Here is a 24,876-nt window from a genome sequence, read left to right on the forward strand (position 1 = left end):
TACTCGCACTCGCAGCTTACCCACGGCCGTGGCTTGCCCCCCCGTAAGACCCTCTACTATCTCTTTAAAACTTATTTGTGCGTGTGTGTGTGTTTCAGGATTTTGCCGCTGCAACGTCCGGAGACGAACTCACTCCGGTCGTGGAAAAGAATCTTCACGGTGAGACCTTCCCTCGCCTATAATCATTAAGACGTTCAATCGAAATCCCTGCCGCCGTAGCGAATGTTTTATTCGTTCTGTTTAACATCAGCACAACGGAATGAAAGTTCCATCCTCGAGCGGAAAGTGGCTTAAGCAAAGCAGCGGAAATGCCCGCGATTATAACAAATTACAGATTGAACACTAATTTCTTTAGAGCTGCTTTTTGTGTTTAGTGCGTTGTCATTCCCCCGCAACTCCGATTAGCACGGTTGGCTACGTAAGGTGCGAAAGAAGGTCACAGTACACGAGGGGGTGGGTGGCCAACACCGCGCCCGGCCACCTTTGTCTCCCCAGTGGCGATGTTTCCACGCCGCACCAGGTACTCATTTGAGGCTGAGTCGACCTAGGGGAGGCCCTTGACCGGTTCAGATCATCTTCAATGTGGTGTTGGCCGCGAGCGGGAATTGAACTGGGTTCGCCTGGCTCGTAGCCCGCTACACCACGACCGCAATGACAAGGAGACAGTCGTATCTGACGCACGCGGAACAAATGAAGACACACAGGGCACAGATGTATTATTGCCATTCAATGACGAGATAACGATATGCAATTATGAAGCTCGCTAGGTGTTTTTCTGTGTGTGTGTGCCACGATTAATGCCGTAACAATCCAACCATTTGAATAATTTGCGCGTGCCCTGGCATTGAACACCGTGGGGAATTAAGGGGCCTGGCAGCTGCCCCTTAACGGTCACACAGCACACACACACCACCACCACCAATCTTTAACGGTCACACAACACACACACCACCAGCACCAATCTTTAACGGTCACACAACACACAACACACCACCACCACCAATCTTTAACGGTCACACAACACACACACACACACCACCACCACTAATCTTTAACGCTCACACAACACACACACCACCAGCACCAATCTTTAACGGTCACACAACACACACACACCACCATCAATCTTTAACGGTCACACAACACACACCGCCACCAATCTTTAACGGTCACACAACACACAACACACACACCACCACCACCAATCTTTAACGGTCACACAACACACAACACACACCCCACCACCACCACCACCAATCTTTAACGGGCACACAACACACAACACACACACCACCACCAATCTTTAACGGTCACACAACACACACACACACACCACCACCACCAATCTTTAACGGTCACACAACACACAACACACACACCACCACCACCAATCTTTAACGGTCACACAACACACAGCACACACACCACCAATCTTTAACGATCACACAACACACAACACACACACACACCACCACCACCAATCTTTAACGGTCACACAACACACAGCACACACACCACCAATCTTTAACGATCACACAACACACAACACACACACACCACCACCACCAATCTTTAACGGTCACACAACACACAGCACACACACCACCAACCTTTAACGGTGACACAACACACACCACCACCGATCTTTAACGGTCACACAACACACAACCACCACCAATCTTTAACGGTCACACAACACACAGCACTCACCCACCACCAATTTTTAACGGTCACACAACACACAGCACACACCACCAACCTTTAACGGTCACACAACACACAACACACACACCACCACCAATCTTTAACGGTCACACAACACACAACACACACCCAACACCAATCTTTAACGGTCACACAACACACAACACACAGCACACACCACCACCAATCTTTAACGGTCACACAACACACAACACACCACCAATCTTTAACGGTCACACAACACACAACACACACACCACCACCAACCTTTAACGGTCACACAACACACAGCACACACCACCACCAATCTTTAACGGTCACACAACACACAACACACACACCACCACCACCAATCTTTAACGGTCACACAACACACACACCACCACCAACCTTTAACGGTCACACAACACACACACCACCACCACCAATCTTTAACGGTCACACAACACACACCACCAACCTTTAACGGTCACACAACACACAACACACCACCACCAATCTTTAACGGTCACACAACACACAACACACACACACCACCACCAATCTTTAACGGTCACAGAACACACAATACACACACCACCACCACCAATCTTTAACGGTCACACAACACACACACCACCAATCTTTAACGAACACACAACACACAGCACACACACCACCACCACCAATCTTTAACGGTCACACAACACACAGCACACACACCACCACCAATCTTTAACGGTCACACAACACACAACACACACACCACCACCACCAATCTTTAACGGTCACACAACACACACCACCACCACCAATCTTTAACGGTCACACAACACACAACACACCACCACCACCACCAATCTTTAACGGTCACACAACACACAACACACCACCACCAATCTTTAACGGTCACACAACACACACACCACCACCACCAATCTTTAACGGTCACACAACACACACCACCACCACCAATCTTTAACGGTCACACAACACACACCACCACCACCAATCTTTAACGGTCACACAACACACAGCACACACACCACCACCAACCTTTAACGGTCACACAACACACAGCACACACACCACCACCAATCTTTAACGGTCACACAACACACAACACCACCACCAACCTTTAACGGTCACACAACACACACACCACCACCACCAATCTTTAACGGTCACACAACACACACCACCACCAACCTTTAACGGTCACACACCACCACCACCAATCTTTAACGGTCACACAACACACACACCACCAATCTTTAACGAACACACAACACACAGCACACACACCACCACCACCAATCTTTAACGGTCACACAACACACACCACCACCACCAATCTTTAACGGTCACACAACACACAACACACACACCACCACCACCAATCTTTAACGATCACACAACACACAACACACACCACCACCACCAATCTTTAACGGTCACACAACACACAACACACACACCACCACCACCAATCTTTAACGGTCACACAACACACAACACACACACCACCACCAATCTTTAACGGTCACACAACACACAACACACACACCACCACCAATCTTTAACGGTCACACAACACACACACCACCACCAATCTTTAACGGTCACACAAAACACAACACACACACCACCACCAATATTTAATGGTCACACAACACACAACACACACACCACCACCAATCTTTAACGGTCACACAACACATAGCACACACACCACCGCCACCAATATTTAACGGTCACACAACACACAACACACCACCACCAATCTTTAAAGGTCACACAACACACACACCACCACCACCAATCTTTAACGGTCACACAACACACAACACACACACACCACCACCAATCTTTAACGGTCACACAACACACAACACACACACCACGACCAATCTTTAACGGTCACACAACACACAACACACACACCACCACCAATCTTTAACGGTCACACAACACACAACACACCACCACCACCAATCTGTAACGGTCACAGAACACACAACACACACACCACCACCAATCTTTAACGGTCACACAACACACACCACCACCAATCTTTAACGGTCACACAACACACACCACCACCAATCTTTAACGGTCACACAACACACAGCACACACACCACCACCAATCTTTAACGGTCACACAACACACAACACACCACCACCAATCTTTAACGGTCACACAACACACACCACCACCACCAATCTTTAACGGTCACACAACACAACACACACACCACCACCAATCTTTAACGGTCACACAACACACAACACACCACCACCACCAACCTTTAACGGTCACACAACACACAACACACCACCACCAATCTTTAACGGTCACACAACACACAACACACCACCACCACCAACCTTTAACGGTCACACAACACACAACACACCACCACCAATCTTTAACGGTCACACAACACACAACACACACCACCACCAATCTTTAACGGTCACACAACACACAACACACCACCACCACCAACCTTTAACGGTCACACAACACACAACACACACACCACCACCAATCTTTAACGGTCACACAACACACAGCACTCACACCACCAATCTTTAACGGTCACGCAACACACACACCACCACCACCAATCTTTAACGGTCACACAACACACAACACACACACCACCACCAATCTTTAACGGTCACACAACACACACACCACCACCACCAATCTTTAACGGTCACACAACACACAACACACACACCACCACCAATCTTTAACGGTCACACAACACACAACACACACCACCACCAATCTTTAACGGTCACACAACACACAACACACGACCACCACCAACCTTTAACGGTCACACAACACACAACACACCACCACCACCAAGCTTTAACGGTCACACAACACACAACACACACACCACCACCAATCTTTAACGGTCACACAACACACAGCACACACACCACCACCAATCTTTAACGGTCACACAACACACAACACACCACCACCAATCTTTAACGGTCACACAACACACACCACCACCACCAATCTTTAACGGTCACACAACACAACACACACACCACCACCAATCTTTAACGGTCACACAACACACAACACACCACCACCACCAAGCTTTAACGGTCACACAACACACAACACACACACCACTACCAATCTTTAACGGTCACACAACACACAACACACACCACCACCAATCTTTAACGGTCACACAACACACAACACACCACCACCACCAACCTTTAACGGTCACACAACACACAACACACAACACACCACCACCACCAATCTTTAACGGTCACACAACACACAACACACCACCACCACCAACCTTTAACGGTCACACAACACACAACACACCACCACCAATCTTTAAAGGTCACACAACACACAACACACACCACCACCAATCTTTAACGGTCACACAACACACAGCACACACACCACCAATCTTTAACGGTCACACAACACACACACCACCACCAATCTTTAACGGTCACACAACACACAACACACACACCACCACCAATCTTTAACGGTCACACAACACACACACCACCACCACCAATCTTTAACGGTCACACAACACACACACCACCACCAATCTTTAACGGTCACACAACACACAACACACACCACCACCAATCTTTAACGGTCACACAACACACAACACACCACCCCCACCAACCTTTAACGGTCACACAACACACAACACACCACCACCAATCTTTAACGGTCAAACAACACACACCACCACCAATCTTTAACGGTCACACAACACACAACACACCACCACCAACAACCTTTAACGGTCACACAACACACAACACACCACCACCAATCTTTAACGGTCACACAACACACAACACACACACCACCACCAATCTTTAACGGTCACACAACACACAGCACACACACCACCAATCTTTAACGGTCACACAACACACAACACACACACCACCACCACCAATCTTTAACGGTCACACAACACACAACACACACACCACCACCAATCTTTAACGGTCACACAACACACACACCACCACCACCAATCTTTAACGGTCACACAACACACAACACACACACCACCACCACCAATCTTTAACGGTCACACAACACACAACACACACACCACCACCAATCTTTAACGGTCACACAACACACAACACACACACCACCACCAATCTTTAACGGTCACACAACACACAACACACCACCACCAATCTGTAACGGTCACACAACACACAACACACACACCACCACCAATCTTTAACGGTCACACAACACACACCACCACCAATCTTTAACGGTCACACAACACACACCACCACCAATCTTTAACGGTCACACAACACACAGCACACACACCACCACCAATCTTTAACGGTCACACAACACACAACACACCACCACCAATCTTTAACGGTCACACAACACAACACACACACCACCACCAATCTTTAACGGTCACACAACACAACACACACACCACCACCAATCTTTAACGGTCACACAACACACAACACACACACCACCACCAATCTTTAACGGTCACACAACACACAACACACCACCACCACCAAGCTTTAACGGTCACACAACACACAACACACACACCACCACCAATCTTTAACGGTCACACAACACACACCACCACCAATCTTTAACGGTCACACAACACACAACACACCACCACCACCAACCTTTAACGGTCACACAACACACAACACACACACCACCACCAATCTTTAACGGTCACACAACACACACACACACCACCACCAATCTTTAACGGTCACACAACACACAACACACACACCACCACCAATCTTTAACGGTCACACAACACACAACACACACACCACCACCAATCGTTAACGGTCACACAACACACACACACCACCACCAATCTTTAACGGTCACACAACACACACACCACCACCAATCTTTAACGGTCACACAACACACAACACACCACCACCACCAACCTTTAACGGTCACACAACACACAACACACCACCACCACCAAGCTTTAACGGTCACACAACACACAACACACACACCACCACCAATCTTTAACGGTCACACAACACACAGCACACACACCACCACCAATCTTTAACGGTCACACAACACACAACACACCACCACCAATCTTTAACGGTCACACAACACACACCACCACCACCAATCTTTAACGGTCACACAACACAACACACACACCACCACCAATCTTTAACGGTCACACAACACACAACACACCACCACCACCAAGCTTTAACGGTCACACAACACACAACACACACACCACTACCAATCTTTAACGGTCACACAACACACAACACACACCACCACCAATCTTTAACGGTCACACAACACACAACACACCACCACCACCAACCTTTAACGGTCACACAACACACAACACACCACCACCACCAATCTTTAACGGTCACACAACACACAACACACCACCACCACCAACCTTTAACGGTCACACAACACACAACACACCACCACCAATCTTTAACGGTCACACAACACACAACACACACCACCAATCTTTAACGGTCACGCAACACACAACACACCACCACCACCAACCTTTAACGGTCACACAACACACAACACACACACCACCACCAATCTTTAACGGTCACACAACACACAGCACACACACCACCAATCTTTAACGGTCACACAACACACACACCACCACCACCAATCTTTAACGGTCACACAACACACAACACACACACCACCACCAATCTTTAACGGTCACACAACACACACACCACCACCACCAATCTTTAACGGTCACACAACACACACACCACCACCAATCTTTAACGGTCACACAACACACAACACACACCACCACCAATCTTTAACGGTCACACAACACACAACACACCACCCCCACCAACCTTTAACGGTCACACAACACACAACACACCACCACCAATCTTTAACGGTCAAACAACACACAACACACACCACCACCAATCTTTAACGGTCACACAACACACAACACACCACCACCAACAACCTTTAACGGTCACACAACACACAACACACCACCACCAATCTTTAACGGTCACACAACACACAACACACACACCACCACCAATCTTTAACGGTCACACAACACACACACCACCACCACCAATCTTTAACGGTCACACAACACACAACACACACACCACCACCACCAATCTTTAACGGTCACACAACACACAACACACACACCACCACCAATCTTTAACGGTCACACAACACACAACACACACACCACCACCAATCTTTAACGGTCACACAACACACAACACACCACCACCAATCTGTAACGGTCACACAACACACAACACACACACCACCACCAATCTTTAACGGTCACACAACACACACCACCACCAATCTTTAACGGTCACACAACACACACCACCACCAATCTTTAACGGTCACACAACACACAGCACACACACCACCACCAATCTTTAACGGTCACACAACACACAACACACCACCACCAATCTTTAACGGTCACACAACACACACACCACCAGCAATCTTTAACGGTCACACAACACAACACACACACCACCACCAATCTTTAACGGTCACACAACACACAACACACACACCACCACCAATCTTTAACGGTCACACAACACACAACACACCACCACCACCAAGCTTTAACGGTCACACAACACACAACACACACACCACCACCAATCTTTAACGGTCACACAACACACACCACCACCAATCTTTAACGGTCACACAACACACAACACACCACCACCAACCTTTAACGGTCACACAACACACAACACACACACCACCACCAATCTTTAACGGTCACACAACACACACACACACCACCACCAATCTTTAACGGTCACACAACACACAACACACACACCACCACCACCAATCTTTAACGGTCACACAACACACAACACACACACCACCACCAATCTTTAACGGTCACACAACACACACACACCACCACCAATCTTTAACGGTCACACAACACACACACCACCACCAATCTTTAACGGTCACACAACACACAACACACCACCACCACCAACCTTTAACGGTCACACAACACACAACACACCACCACCACCAAGCTTTAACGGTCACACAACACACAACACACACACCACCACCAATCTTTAACGGTCACACAACACACAACACACACACCACCACCAATCTTTAACGGTCACACAACACACACCACACACACCACCACCAATCTTTAACGGTCACACAACACACAACACACCACCACCACCAATCTGTAACGGTCACACAACACACAACACACACACCACCACCAATCTTTAACGGTCACACAACACACAACACACCACCACCACCAATCTTTAACGGTCACACAACACACAACACACACACCACCACCAATCTTTAACGGTCACACAACACACAACACACCACCACCAATCTTTAACGGTCACACAACACACACACTCCAGCACCAATCTTTAACGGTCACACAACACACAACACACCACCACCACCAATCTGTAACGGTCACACAACACACAACACACACACCACCACCAATCTTTAACGGTCACACAACACACAACACACCACCACCACCAATCTTTAACGGTCACACAACACACAACACACCACCACCACCAATCTGTAACGGTCACACAACACACAACACACACACCACCACCAATCTTTAACGGTCACACAACACACACACACCACCACCAATCTTTAACGGTCACACAACACACACACCACCACCAATCTTTAACGGTCACACAACACACAACACACCACCACCACCAACCTTTAACGGTCACACAACACACAACACACCACCACCACCAAGCTTTAACGGTCACACAACACACAACACACACACCACCACCAATCTTTAACGGTCACACAACACACAACACACACACCACCACCAATCTTTAACGGTCACACAACACACAACACACACACCACCACCAATCTTTAACGGTCACACAACACACAACACACCACCACCACCAATCTGTAACGGTCACACAACACACAACACACACACCACCACCAATCTTTAACGGTCACACAACACACAACACACCACCACCACCAATCTTTAACGGTCACACAACACACACACCACCACCAATCTTTAACGGTCACACAACACACACACCACCACCACCAATCTTTAACGGTCACACAACACACAACACACCACCACCAATCTTTAACGGTCACACAACACACACACACCAGCACCAATCTTTAACGGTCACACAACACACAACACACCACCACCAATCTTTAACGGTCACACAACACACAACACACCACCACCAATCTTTAACGGTCACACAACACACACACCACCAGCAATCTTTAACGGTCACACAACACAACACACACACCACCACCAATCTTTAACGGTCACACAACACACAACACACACACCACCACCAATCTTTAACGGTCACACAACACACAACACACCACCACCACCAAGCTTTAACGGTCACACAACACACAACACACACACCACCACCAATCTTTAACGGTCACACAACACACAACACACCACCACCACCAATCTGTAACGGTCACACAACACACAACACACACACCACCACCAATCTTTAACGGTCACACAACACACAACACACCACCACCACCAATCTTTAACGGTCACACAACACACACACCACCACCAATCTTTAACGGTCACACAACACACACACCACCACCACCAATCTTTAACGGTCACACAACACACAACACACCACCACCAATCTTTAACGGTCACACAACACACACACACCAGCACCAATCTTTAACGGTCACACAACACACAACACACCACCACCAATCTTTAACGGTCACACAACACACAACACACCACCACCAATCTTTAACGGTCACACAACACACACACCACCAGCAATCTTTAACGGTCACACAACACAACACACACACCACCACCAATCTTTAACGGTCACACAACACACAACACACACACCACCACCAATCTTTAACGGTCACACAACACACAACACACCACCACCACCAAGCTTTAACGGTCACACAACACACAACACACACACCACCACCAATCTTTAACGGTCACACAACACACACCACCACCAATCTTTAACGGTCACACAACACACAACACACCACCACCAACCTTTAACGGTCACACAACACACAACACACACACCACCACCAATCTTTAACGGTCACACAACACACACACACACCACCACCAATCTTTAACGGTCACACAACACACAACACACACACCACCACCACCAATCTTTAACGGTCACACAACACACAACACACACACCACCACCAATCTTTAACGGTCACACAACACACACACACCACCACCAATCTTTAACGGTCACACAACACACACACCACCACCAATCTTTAACGGTCACACAACACACAACACACCACCACCACCAACCTTTAACGGTCACACAACACACAACACACCACCACCACCAAGCTTTAACGGTCACACAACACACAACACACACACCACCACCAATCTTTAACGGTCACACAACACACAACACACACACCACCACCAATCTTTAACGGTCACACAACACACACCACACACACCACCACCAATCTTTAACGGTCACACAACACACAACACACCACCACCACCAATCTGTAACGGTCACACAACACACAACACACACACCACCACCAATCTTTAACGGTCACACAACACACAACACACCACCACCACCAATCTTTAACGGTCACACAACACACAACACACACACCACCACCAATCTTTAACGGTCACACAACACACAACACACCACCACCAATCTTTAACGGTCACACAACACACACACACCAGCACCAATCTTTAACGGTCACACAACACACAACACACCACCACCACCAATCTGTAACGGTCACACAACACACAACACACACACCACCACCAATCTTTAACGGTCACACAACACACAACACACCACCACCACCAATCTTTAACGGTCACACAACACACAACACACCACCACCACCAATCTGTAACGGTCACACAACACACAACACACACACCACCACCAATCTTTAACGGTCACACAACACACACACACCACCACCAATCTTTAACGGTCACACAACACACACACCACCACCAATCTTTAACGGTCACACAACACACAACACACCACCACCACCAACCTTTAACGGTCACACAACACACAACACACCACCACCACCAAGCTTTAACGGTCACACAACACACAACACACACACCACCACCAATCTTTAACGGTCACACAACACACAACACACACACCACCACCAATCTTTAACGGTCACACAACACACAACACACACACCACCACCAATCTTTAACGGTCACACAACACACAACACACCACCACCACCAATCTGTAACGGTCACACAACACACAACACACACACCACCACCAATCTTTAACGGTCACACAACACACAACACACCACCACCACCAATCTTTAACGGTCACACAACACACACACCACCACCAATCTTTAACGGTCACACAACACACACACCACCACCACCAATCTTTAACGGTCACACAACACACAACACACCACCACCAATCTTTAACGGTCACACAACACACACACACCAGCACCAATCTTTAACGGTCACACAACACACAACACACCACCACCAATCTTTAACGGTCACACAACACACAACACACCACCACCAATCTTTAACGGTCACACAACACACACACCACCAGCAATCTTTAACGGTCACACAACACAACACACACACCACCACCAATCTTTAACGGTCACACAACACACAACACACACACCACCACCAATCTTTAACGGTCACACAACACACAACACACCACCACCACCAAGCTTTAACGGTCACACAACACACAACACACACACCACCACCAATCTTTAACGGTCACACAACACACACCACCACCAATCTTTAACGGTCACACAACACACAACACACCACCACCAACCTTTAACGGTCACACAACACACAACACACACACCACCACCAATCTTTAACGGTCACACAACACACACACACACCACCACCAATCTTTAACGGTCACACAACACACAACACACACACCACCACCACCAATCTTTAACGGTCACACAACACACAACACACACACCACCACCAATCTTTAACGGTCACACAACACACACACACCACCACCAATCTTTAACGGTCACACAACACACACACCACCACCAATCTTTAACGGTCACACAACACACAACACACCACCACCACCAACCTTTAACGGTCACACAACACACAACACACCACCACCACCAAGCTTTAACGGTCACACAACACACAACACACACACCACCACCAATCTTTAACGGTCACACAACACACAACACACACACCACCACCAATCTTTAACGGTCACACAACACACACCACACACACCACCACCAATCTTTAACGGTCACACAACACACAACACACCACCACCACCAATCTGTAACGGTCACACAACACACAACACACACACCACCACCAATCTTTAACGGTCACACAACACACAACACACCACCACCACCAATCTTTAACGGTCACACAACACACAACACACACACCACCACCAATCTTTAACGGTCACACAACACACAACACACCACCACCAATCTTTAACGGTCACACAACACACACACACCAGCACCAATCTTTAACGGTCACACAACACACAACACACCACCACCACCAATCTGTAACGGTCACACAACACACAACACACACACCACCACCAATCTTTAACGGTCACACAACACACAACACACCACCACCACCAATCTTTAACGGTCACACAACACACAACACACCACCACCACCAATCTGTAACGGTCACACAACACACAACACACACACCACCACCAATCTTTAACGGTCACACAACACACACACACCACCACCAATCTTTAACGGTCACACAACACACACACCACCACCAATCTTTAACGGTCACACAACACACAACACACCACCACCACCAACCTTTAACGGTCACACAACACACAACACACCACCACCACCAAGCTTTAACGGTCACACAACACACAACACACACACCACCACCAATCTTTAACGGTCACACAACACACAACACACACACCACCACCAATCTTTAACGGTCACACAACACACAACACACACACCACCACCAATCTTTAACGGTCACACAACACACAACACACCACCACCACCAATCTGTAACGGTCACACAACACACAACACACACACCACCACCAATCTTTAACGGTCACACAACACACAACACACCACCACCACCAATCTTTAACGGTCACACAACACACACACCACCACCAATCTTTAACGGTCACACAACACACACACCACCACCACCAATCTTTAACGGTCACACAACACACAACACACACACCAGCACCAATCTTTAACGGTCACACAACACACAACACACACCACCACCAATCTTTAACGGTCACACAACACACACACACCAGCACCAATCTTTAACGGTCACACAACACACAACACACCACCACCACCAATCTGTAACGGTCACACAACACACAACACACACACCACCACCAATCTTTAACGGTCACACAACACACAACACACCACCACCACCAATCTTTAACGGTCACACAACACACAACACACCACCACCACCAATCTGTAACGGTCACACAACACACAACACACACACCACCACCAATCTTTAACGGTCACACAACACACACACACCACCACCAATCTTTAACGGTCACACAACACACACACCACCACCAATCTTTAACGGTCACACAACACACAACACACCACCACCACCAACCTTTAACGGTCACACAACACACAACACACCACCACCACCAAGCTTTAACGGTCACACAACACACAACACACACACCACCACCAATCTTTAACGGTCACACAACACACAACACACACACCACCACCAATCTTTAACGGTCACACAACACACAACACACACACCACCACCAATCTTTAACGGTCACACAACACACAACACACCACCACCACCAATCTGTAACGGTCACACAACACACAACACACACACCACCACCAATCTTTAACGGTCACACAACACACAACACACCACCACCACCAATCTTTAACGGTCACACAACACACACACCACCACCAATCTTTAACGGTCACACAACACACACACCACCACCACCAATCTTTAACGGTCACACAACACACAACACACACACCAGCACCAATCTTTAACGGTCACACAACACACAACACACACCACCACCAATCTTTAACGGTCACACAACACACACACACCAGCACCAATCATGTTTTCCTCTCTTCCCCTCCCTCCCTCGCCCTTCTCCAAATAGAGCAGCCTCCCGCAGGGAAGTCTATCAGTAGAGCGGCACACACGAAGCAACAGCACACAGAGAGGGAGGGAGAGTAACGCACAACTTCTCCTTACACGCTGTCGCCACTTTCCGCCCTGTTGCCCTGGTCGTGTAAATAGCCTGAAGGTTACGCCAGCTAAACCGATATTGTATTAACATCTGCAACAAGAACAACCGCAACAACAGCAGCGGCAACATTCGAGTCCGGTTATTTTTTTGTGGCGGGTTTTGTTGTTGTTGTCGTTGTCGATCCCGGTGCACCGACCGTGTGTCTGAACGTTCTCCGCTTGGCGAGTCAAAGTGGCCACGTCAGAGATGTCGGCGATGGAGCTGAAGGCCCTGCTGAGGGGTCCCCACACCCTGGACCACTTAGAGAAGCAACTCATCTGCCCCATCTGCCTGGAGATCTTCTCCAAGCCTGTGGTCATCCTGCCCTGCCAGCACAATCTCTGCCGCAAGTGCTGCAATGACATCTTTCAGGTGAGCTCCAGGCCCATCATCGGCGTGTTCCGTTCGCGCTGAGCTTGTCACGTTTATATATATAGAGAGAGAGTGAGAGTGTCCAAAACAAACTCAGCGCGTTCGTCAATGACACCGGGGCCTTCGAATGGGGAATTATATCTTCGGTGACGGGGGCAGTGGATCTTCTTCACAGCTTTAAATTTGCTTTGAAGAAGGGCCGTCAGCCGAAACGTCGCCTATTATATACTCGTTTTCTTTTATAAGCCACGGTGTTTCTTGACAGAGTTGTTATTTTGTTGTTTGTGCTTGTGCACCACGCAGCATCACCAACAATAGTTTGTTTTTAAATATTTAAAAAGTTCAAGTTTATTTGTTTAACCGGGTGAAAACTCAAAAGAGACGAGGATGATGTCACTTGTAAGAGCGACCTGTCCACGAAGCCACGACACTGGAAAGGGATGCGTGACGAAACAACGACACTTTGCTGTCGGAGGTGAAGGTGCAGCCCTGCAACTTGTCACTCACGACACTGCTGGCAGACGAGCCTCGACTAGAGGGAGCTCTACAGGGCTCCCTCTCTCTAGGTTCGAGGGGACATTTAAACCTACTCTTCCACACTGGCCGGATGGCTTGGAGGAGGCGGCAATTACTCACACTTTACCCCACGTGACCTTTGCAGCCGGAGTGCAGGCGAATGCCAACAAGGGAGGGATATTTCGTTCCCGGACCGGACTAGTTTTTTTTTAATTACAAAAACCGCATCGCCATCGGCACCAATGCCCCCCCCCCCCGCCTAATGGAGACGTTGCCACGTTTATTCAAAAGGAAAAAATATACTCGTGAAAAACTAGCACTCATCAAGGTGGCATTGATACCCAGAGAATCTGCCTGCTCACAAATAGCCACACGGCTGCACTCCTATTCGCAGCATTCAGCCAGTGGTGATCGTTCCACATTTGTATGATGGGACCAGACCAATACGGAGGGCAAAATAAAATAAATAACAATGAATGGGCTGTATTGGTAGTGCACAAGGATAGATTTGATTGGTTTTTTTTTCATCTACCAAAATGTGAGTTTAACACATAGGCTTTCGCGACCAATATCATCCATAATACAGCGGGTTTTTTTGGTTAGATCGCGTAAATGTGATCTCCAACTATGAGTGCAAATCTCTGCCCTCAACTTTGAAGGACAGTTACCTAAGAACATGTTCCTGCTCTACGTTTCTGTTACATGGCAATGTTAATGATGGGCCGAGGAAGATTTTTTTTTAATCAACAGGAGTCACCGTTGGCTTTACAAAAAAAAAAATGAACTTCTTTATTTTTTTTTCCCCTGCTTGATGGATGCAATTTTCGGATTTGGCAAATTTGGCAAATCCTGAAACCGGCACACAATGGCATCCTCTTGCACAATTACGTCAGGGGATATTTCGTGTCCGCCGTGAGTGAAGCAGACGACGTGTAGTCGTATCACAACGGATCACACCGCGGTGGCGAGATGTTAACTACCTCGCCTGGTATGAAGGAGGTCGTTGGTTCCATCCCGACTCTGCTGATGCCTGTTTGCATGTTTTCCCTGTGGTCTCGTGGATTTTTTTCACCGCGTCCTCCGGATTTTTCCACCACATTTAGAAACCTGCGTTTGGAGTATCGGGCTGCTAAAAAATGTCCACGTGATAAGCCACTTCGTTGAGCTATCATCGCGGCCAGGTCGCTTCTGAAAAAGCGCTATACCGCTCAGTGGGCTTTACCTGGTACAATAAAAAAAATAGTTTATAATTTATAAGCAGCGCCTGGGCGCTGGATTCGAACCACGAACCTCAGCAACAACAAGAAGTGGCGATCGCGCCACCGCTGGGCGGTGTCGCGACCTCTGGTTCTCAAGCTGTGGTCCTGCAGACCGCCGGCGCTCCGCAAGCTGGGTGAAGTAGTCCGCACAACGATCGCGGACACCGGGACCGCGGCTTTTGCGAGGCTTTCCCCGCTCGCGAAAAAAAAAAACATTCCCCGGGGTATTGCCTCACCGGCGTGGCTCTTGCGGGAATGGGAGCGTCGATCCTCAATGTTATTCCCGGTTGTTGAGTGACACAGTGGCCACACTTATCCGACGACGAGCAGGTAAACACAGGCGCTAATTAAACGTTTGTTTACGCCGGCTCGGTGCTTGGAGGCGTGCTGTTCTGTGTGGCAATATAAACGCAGGCCTAATTTAAAGCCACACACCTATTTGAACACTCACTCAGCGCTTGTTCGTTTGAAACACATTCATACCGCATACAACTCAACGAGACACGCAATACGTCTATTCCGGAGCTGTAGTTGGGTTCTCAGCAAGGGCTAACATCAGTGGCGACTGATGCCTGAACCGGTGCTGGCTTCTCCTCTTACTAACCTGCACTGACCAGCGTGGTTACGTATGGTCGAACAGGCCCCACGGCTGCACGAAAAGACGATGATCCAGACGTGGATTGGCAAAGTGGCAGAAATTATGTCGTTCGACAACGGAAATGAAATTATCCAGGACGTCACTTGATTGAACAACAGTGACAATTTTCACAATCATTTTCCTTTATTTTTCCAGGAATCCTCACAACGATTCTTTTCATAATAATACATTACTTTTATATATATATATGGTCCAGCTTGTGATGTTTAGCCAGTTACTTGATGAGTGTTCATTGTATGGGGGAGGAAACAGGAGTCTCTGCGGACTTAAAAAAAAAACATTCTGACCGCCCCAGTCCCCGCACTTTGGGGGGGCCCGCGCTTCGGCGTCACAGTGTCAGATGTAATACTTCCGGTTTAGTTTGAAGGCGTCGGGGGTGGTGGGGGGCCACACAGTATGCTTAGCCCCGCCGCCCCCCATGGACAGCCCTGCCGATAGGTCAGCAACTCATTAGCTCTTCCTACATCTACCGTCCACGTGGCAGCACAGCAAGCCGGGCATTCTCACGGGTCCCGGGATACGGGACAAAACGCGTGACCCAGACCCTCGCAGAGCGCCTGGGGTCACTGACGGCATGCGCCGCCACGGAGAACCCGCGCAGCTCTCAGCAGCCGGTGCTCCGGGCGGTCAGAGCCGATGGTGATTGAGCGGCTACACGAGGCCCGGTCCCCATAACTCGCCGTGGATTATAAACTATCCAAACATTTAATACATATATTTATTATACCAGGTAACAAGGCCCACTGAGCTGCGTAGCTCTTTTTCAGAAGCGACCTGAACACAAATGATGGCCCAACGAGGTGGCTTGTCACGTGGCAATGTACAGCAGGCGAATACTCGAAACGCGAGTTTCTAAATGCGGAAGCAAAAAACTGGAGGGCCTGGAGGGAAAAAATCCACACGACCACGTGGAGAGAGACACGCGAACTCCATTTCGAACCCACGACCTCCTGTATAGCAGGCGAGGGAGTTAACATCTCGCCACCGTATTTATTTATTTTAGGGAGTCACGATCCAAACAGCTGCAGAAACCTTAATCCGTCACCCAACCGCCAGATTTATCCGACACCCTCCCTCTAGACCCCCTACCGCCTCCACCACGAGGCCTCTCCCCCCACCACCCAACAGCCCCATTAACCCCCCCACAGAACCCCAAGGCCAAGACTCCACTTACAGAGCCCTGGGGGTCCAGACGAAGGAACGCATTTTAACTTTGGCTATTTGCAGCCGTGGAAAAAGTGAAAACACAATTTTACCAAGGGTGCTATTCACCCTGCGGACGGAATGTAAGGAATGCGCGGAGTTATTTAGTGGATTTAAACTGCTGTGGCGCCGCGACATTCACAATTACAATTTGGGAAACTGTACAAAATTCCAAATGATTAATGGCAATGCGGCCTATTTAATAATGCACCGTACACTACTTGTAATACGTAATACGGTATTAATAAATAATAGCCCTTATATGCCCTCATGCGCATGTCCCCAATCACGTGTGAGCGAATGCCTGTACGTACACATGTACGTATGAATGTTTGTACGAACAGTATACATAACGCATGCGTGCATGCGTTAATTTGTGGATGTGCACACTCGTAGTGGAGTAATCCTGCGACTCCCGTGAGCCAGGGACCGGAGCCGCATGCGGCTTCTTTAAGGACTGCCTCGTGACGGTTATTTGCCAAGGATCCACCGGTCTCGTATCCACGTGCAATGCGGCTCTTGAAATATTGAGGGGGGAGGGTGGGTGGGGGGTTGACAAAAGTCGAATTTTGACGGCCTCTACGGACGCCGAAATTCTAACTCCTGCGGAAGACTTCACGGCGCTTGACACCTCGCCCGTCGTCCCCACTGATGTCATCTACCCTCACCCCTCCCTCCGAATGTGTGCACATACTACTGACTATTCCATGTAGGGTGTGTAGGCATGTATGCCTACAAAAGAAGAACAATTGGGGGGTGGGGGGGTCGACAATTCTTTGAGACCTGTTTGGATCAACTTTTTACCCCCACATCTGGTGGCGGGGGTGGGGGGGTCCACTTTCTATAACTTTTTGATTCAGGCCTTCTGAAAGGCTCTTTAGCATTTCGTTGTCGAACAAACGGACCGCCGGGCTTTTATAATAGATGCGAATAAAAATGCCTCTTCTTGTTATTTTGGTTGCCGACCACTGGGCACGTGGGAGTAAAACGGAGTACCTGGAAGAAAAAAAACCCTTGCTTATGAATGGATAACAGCCAACACTCCACACGGATAGATTAAAAAAGCACTTTTTTTTACTAAACTAAACTTTTTAGTTCATCAGGCAAGGCTCACTGAGCTCTATAGCTATTTTTCAGAAGCGACCTGCCCATCACAAATGATAGCTCAACGAAGTGGCTTTTCACGTGGAAATTCGTAGCAGCCAAATTACTCTAAACGCGTGTTGTTGATCCTAAATGTGGAGGAAACAACCGGATGACCCGGAGAAAAATCCACGCCACCACGGGGCGAGAGAGAGGGAGAACACGCAAATTACAAATATACAAGCATCAGGATGGGGTTTCCCCTTTCTGGCAATAAAACAGGTGTTAAGATGTTAAAACACAAAACCGAAACCCTTGCAAGGAATCATGTCTGCATTAACCACATATACTTGTGGTGAACATGCAAAATAAAACCATGCTCTGACAGTACGTGCATTGTCTTTGCAACTGATTGGTCCACACCAGAGACAGCTTTATTTAGAGCCTTGTCTCAAACCGTGTTAGACCAGACGACGCCAAAGGCGAACAGCACAAAGACAATGCACTATCAGGACATGCAGACATGATTCCTTGCAAAGATTTCAGCTTGGTATTTTAACATCTTAACAACTGTTTTATTGCCAGAAAGGGAAAAAACCCCTATTATCATAATTTAATACTGTCAAAGGAGTTCTCATGATACATCACGATCGGGATTGTACCCACGACCTCCTGTATACCAGGCGAGGTAGTTAACACCTTGCCACCGTGGCACCAGCGTTGCAGCCTAACCCGACATCACCCGGTCGTGCTCGGCAGCCTCCCATGCAAATCGCTAACCCAGGCTCAACCCACGCTTAAGCTTTTGAGATCCAACGAGACTGGGGCCACCCCGAGGCAGATGGTACCGTCTGGGCCGTGATGTAGCCAGCCCCACGGTGCTATGTGGGCCGCAAAGGGGTGGGCCGAGCCACCCCCAACCCCACCTGACTTTATAAAATGCTTACAGCAACGTTCTTCACTCATTTTCAGAGGGGGGGGGGGGGCACTTTCACCGATAAGACATCGTCGGTGTGATGGCCGCTGGACATTGGAACACATTGGGGGTTTGGCAGCAGCACGATGGTGATGGTGATGATGGGGCGGCGTTGCCACTTGTTGTATCGTCGGGGGCCGCACTAAAGACCACCAGGGGTCCGCCAGTCGCCCACGGGCCTCGCAGTGAACGACGCTGGTGAATATCAAATGCAATGTGCAGTATGTAGGTACAATATTTAACGCCAGTAGTGGATGTCCTTCAAAGGTCACCATTTGGGTCAATACCCAACTCCGTGCGCAGCCGTCCCTCGTCTTGTATGAGGGCCTCGGAACGTGAGCAGAATGCGGGACGTGGCAAACGAGGCTCGTTTCGTCCCTCACTCTGATTGAGTTACGCTGAGCCGTGAGCTTCCTTCGTTAACAAGGCCACGCGATGGGCCTTGTGCATGTGTGTGGGATACGCGTGCTCGCCCAATTTGAAAACTGTGAACTTAAAAAAAAAATATACAGCTGGTGTTAAACGTTGCATCCACATTTTGCTAAATTGCGTACAATACGGTATTTCGTTGAATCAGCTATTTACACGACAAGGCAAGGGCATGTGTGCGTACTTTTTTTTTAGGAATGTGGAATGTCCACCGCTGGTTCGTCACTGTAAAGTGGAATAAGCAATACCACGTGCTCAATTGAAACTCTGATAAAAAAAAAATTGCTTCATCTTTTGCCATTTTGGTGACTTTCCCAGGTGATGACTCTTGCAAACGAGTCACTCATCCACGTGTCACGAGTTCTCACCTCACGAGCCACCCTAAATCGCATCCCCACAAACCGTGGCAGATGCGGATATCTGATGCACAAATGGAAAATTTAAAATTATCCAGTGGTCACCCAGAACAGGACCGTACAATATTATCATGGCGCAAATGCCCCATCCACAAACACGAAAGAGACATCACAGCGACACACTGTGCGAACTGATTTTTTTGTGTTCAGTGTTGTTGTGGTCTTTCCACAGCACCTCCGATTAGCACGGCTGGCTACGTACGGTGTGAAAGAAAGAAGTTCAACAGGCATAACGCATACTCCGCGGTTGGCTGCCTTGACCAGCTGAATGTTGATTTTGCAGTTGTTGCTCTTGCACGTCCATCAGCAGCCATGCGGAAAAACATAATGAAATAAGTAATCTTTAAAAATACTTTCTTAAAAACACGCTTTAATGAAATGTACCGTACGAGTAATGGCAGAACTCCACGACTCCAGGAAGTGGTCCCGAAACTTGCCACAACGTAAGGGGGCAGTGGTGATTTATAGTCAACGTCAGTTGAGCGTGGACAATTAGACCCAAGCCGAAACATAACATATACAAAAAGATTGTTTAAAAATATCTTTTTAATTTTTAATGATAGAATATAGTATTGTCACCAGTATGACATCAGTCGATACCACATTGGGAAGTGGGTGAAAATTGATTGACAAGATTTGAGGATACAATAACAACAACAACGGACAGAGTGAGTTAAATAAAAGCGCGTGAAAAAAAAGAGCCACGTGCTTCAACACAATCAGCGACTCGGCCACGACTGCCAAGATTTCACAACTACTCATACTGGCTCACCCCCCCATCCAGCACCCCACCCCAGTGCCACATTATCATAGTGGAGTGCTGATAAATGGAGATACACACGGCGTGGTTGGAGGCAACCCGTTAATGAACACTTCCTTAAATCGGGACTTTTCCGGAACTGGCTCTGTAGTCGGTGTAGACGTCTCTGTCACGACGGAACCGCCTAAACACGAGGCCATTGAAGATCCACGACCCGGCGACGTGACCGGACCCACCGAACGTCAGGGGCCGTCCATAAATGACGTCATGCACCTGGGGGTGGGGGGGGGGGTCAGACATTTGTGACGATGTGTGACGAGGGGGTTGAGAAATGTGACGTCACATCGAAATGCGCAACTTTAAATGAATATAGACAACACGTTCTACTTAATTAAATAGACTTTTTTCATAAACGTTTTCTCCTACAACATCAGAGTGCAGCGCCACATTAAATACGCACTACAATGACAATAGTTTAAAGCGATTTGAAGCATATTCTTGGTTCTTTCGGTAAAGTCACGTAGAAGGGAAACAATAAAATAATTATAAATATAAATATATATATTTTTATTCTTTAATTGTTTCCCTTCTACGTGACTTACCGAAATAACCAAGAAGGGAAACAATAAAAAAAATTATATATTTTTATTCTTTTATTGTTTCCCTTCTACGTGACTTACCGAAATAACCAAGAATATGAATCCCTGCAGTCACGAAACTTTAAATCAAGATTTGAAGCATGTTTTATTTTTCTTGGGGGGGGGGGGGGGGTCTGACTTTTTGTGACGCCGTGTGACGAGGGGGGGGGGTCAAAAATCGTCCAAAATCGCGTGACGTCATTTATGGACGGCCCCTTACCCACTAAATCAACCCTCGATCATCTCCGCGTTTCCCTTTTATCTTGTTGAGCGCTCTATCCCCCTAGTGGCAGATAGAGCGTCACTACACTCGTAGCAAAAGTAGCATACGCAACGGGACACGTTTTCCTTCCCTCTTTGTTTAATGTTTGGGCGCCTAGTATAAAACGATTGCAGCATTCCATACAAACCAAGTCAGCATACTCGGGCATCATGAACTACCAACGAGCCGTGCCGGATTCATGATCCGAGTAGCAAAAGTAGCTACAACACGTGTAGTAGCTACACGTGTTGTAGCTACTACACGTGTTGTAGCTACTACATATAGTAGCTACTACATGTAGTAGCTACAACACGTGTAGTAGCTACAAGACGTGTAGTAGCTACTACACATGTAGTAGCTACAACACGTGTAGTAGCTACAACACGTGTAGTAGCTACACGTGTAGCTATAACACGTGTAGCTACAACACGTGTAGCTACTACACGTGTTGTAGCTACGGGCCCCGCACTTTCAAGGGCCCCGCGCTAAATGCTTTCAAGCTATCAATTCCCGGTTCAGTGATTCTACACTTGCTCTATTGCTATAGTACTATACCGCCTAAATTTTTGATGAACGACTGGGTGTTTAAGGTTATCGATTTGTCGTATTATCTGGCCTGTATAGCAAATGAAATAACTACAATTACTTTACTGTGCAAGTTAAACATTTATGTGTTTTAATATTTAAGTGTTTTTTTTTTATTTAGGGCACCCTTTATAACATCACATGCTACAGGCACTGACCCCCACCTCTCTCCCAGGCGGCCAACCCGTACCTCCAGGGCCGCACGACGTCCGTGGGCTCGGCGGGGCGCTTCCGCTGCCCTTCGTGCCGCCACGAGGTGGTCCTGGACCGCCACGGCGTCTACGGCCTCCAGCGCAACCTCCTCGTCGAGAACATCATCGACATCTACCAGCAGGAGTCCACCACGCGGTGCGCATTCAATCGCACGCGGAAGGGGGAACAACGATCAGCCAACCGCGTAGCCATCATGCGCCTCCGATGAGCACGGTTGGCTGTGTACG

General features: G+C 48.0%; 1 protein-coding gene and 1 long non-coding RNA gene across 10 annotated transcripts in view; one reads left to right on the top strand and one right to left on the bottom strand.

The window, feature by feature from the left end:
- Positions 1 to 3,268: 3,268 nt before the first annotated feature.
- Positions 3,269 to 14,714, bottom strand: LOC142924341 (uncharacterized). 4 transcript variants are annotated; one of them, XR_012941544.1, is made up of 4 exons: positions 14,610 to 14,714; positions 9,545 to 14,567; positions 6,687 to 9,139; positions 3,269 to 6,527 (listed from the first exon to the last, which is right to left on the bottom strand). It is a non-coding gene; the product is annotated as an uncharacterized LOC142924341 (long non-coding RNA). The 4 variants fall into 4 exon arrangements; XR_012941546.1 differs by having other exon boundaries at positions 9,545 to 13,957; positions 14,610 to 14,676; XR_012941543.1 differs by lacking the exon at positions 14,610 to 14,714 and having other exon boundaries at positions 9,545 to 13,744; positions 13,787 to 13,891.
- A 487-nt stretch (positions 14,715 to 15,201) lies between these two features.
- The window catches only part of LOC116941570 (tripartite motif-containing protein 54-like), a 41,174-nt gene continuing 31,499 nt past the window's right edge, over positions 15,202 to 24,876 (top strand). For all 6 annotated transcript variants that reach the window (XR_004402695.2, XR_004402696.2, XR_004402697.2 and 3 more), the window contains exons 1-2: positions 15,202 to 15,651; positions 24,612 to 24,784. Coding sequence is in view for 3 of the 6 variants with exons in the window: in XM_032952749.2 (XP_032808640.1) it covers positions 15,487 to 15,651; positions 24,612 to 24,784 (338 nt within the window). In the remaining 3 variants the exon portion in view is untranslated. The remainder of the gene's footprint in view (positions 15,652 to 24,611; positions 24,785 to 24,876) is intronic.

The sequence above is a fragment of the Petromyzon marinus genome, chromosome 12 (assembly GCF_048934315.1).
Source record: "Petromyzon marinus isolate PM22_M1 ecotype Great Lakes invasive population chromosome 12, UKy_Petmar_22M1.pri1.0, whole genome shotgun sequence".
Lineage (NCBI taxonomy): Eukaryota > Metazoa > Chordata > Hyperoartia > Petromyzontiformes > Petromyzontidae > Petromyzon > Petromyzon marinus.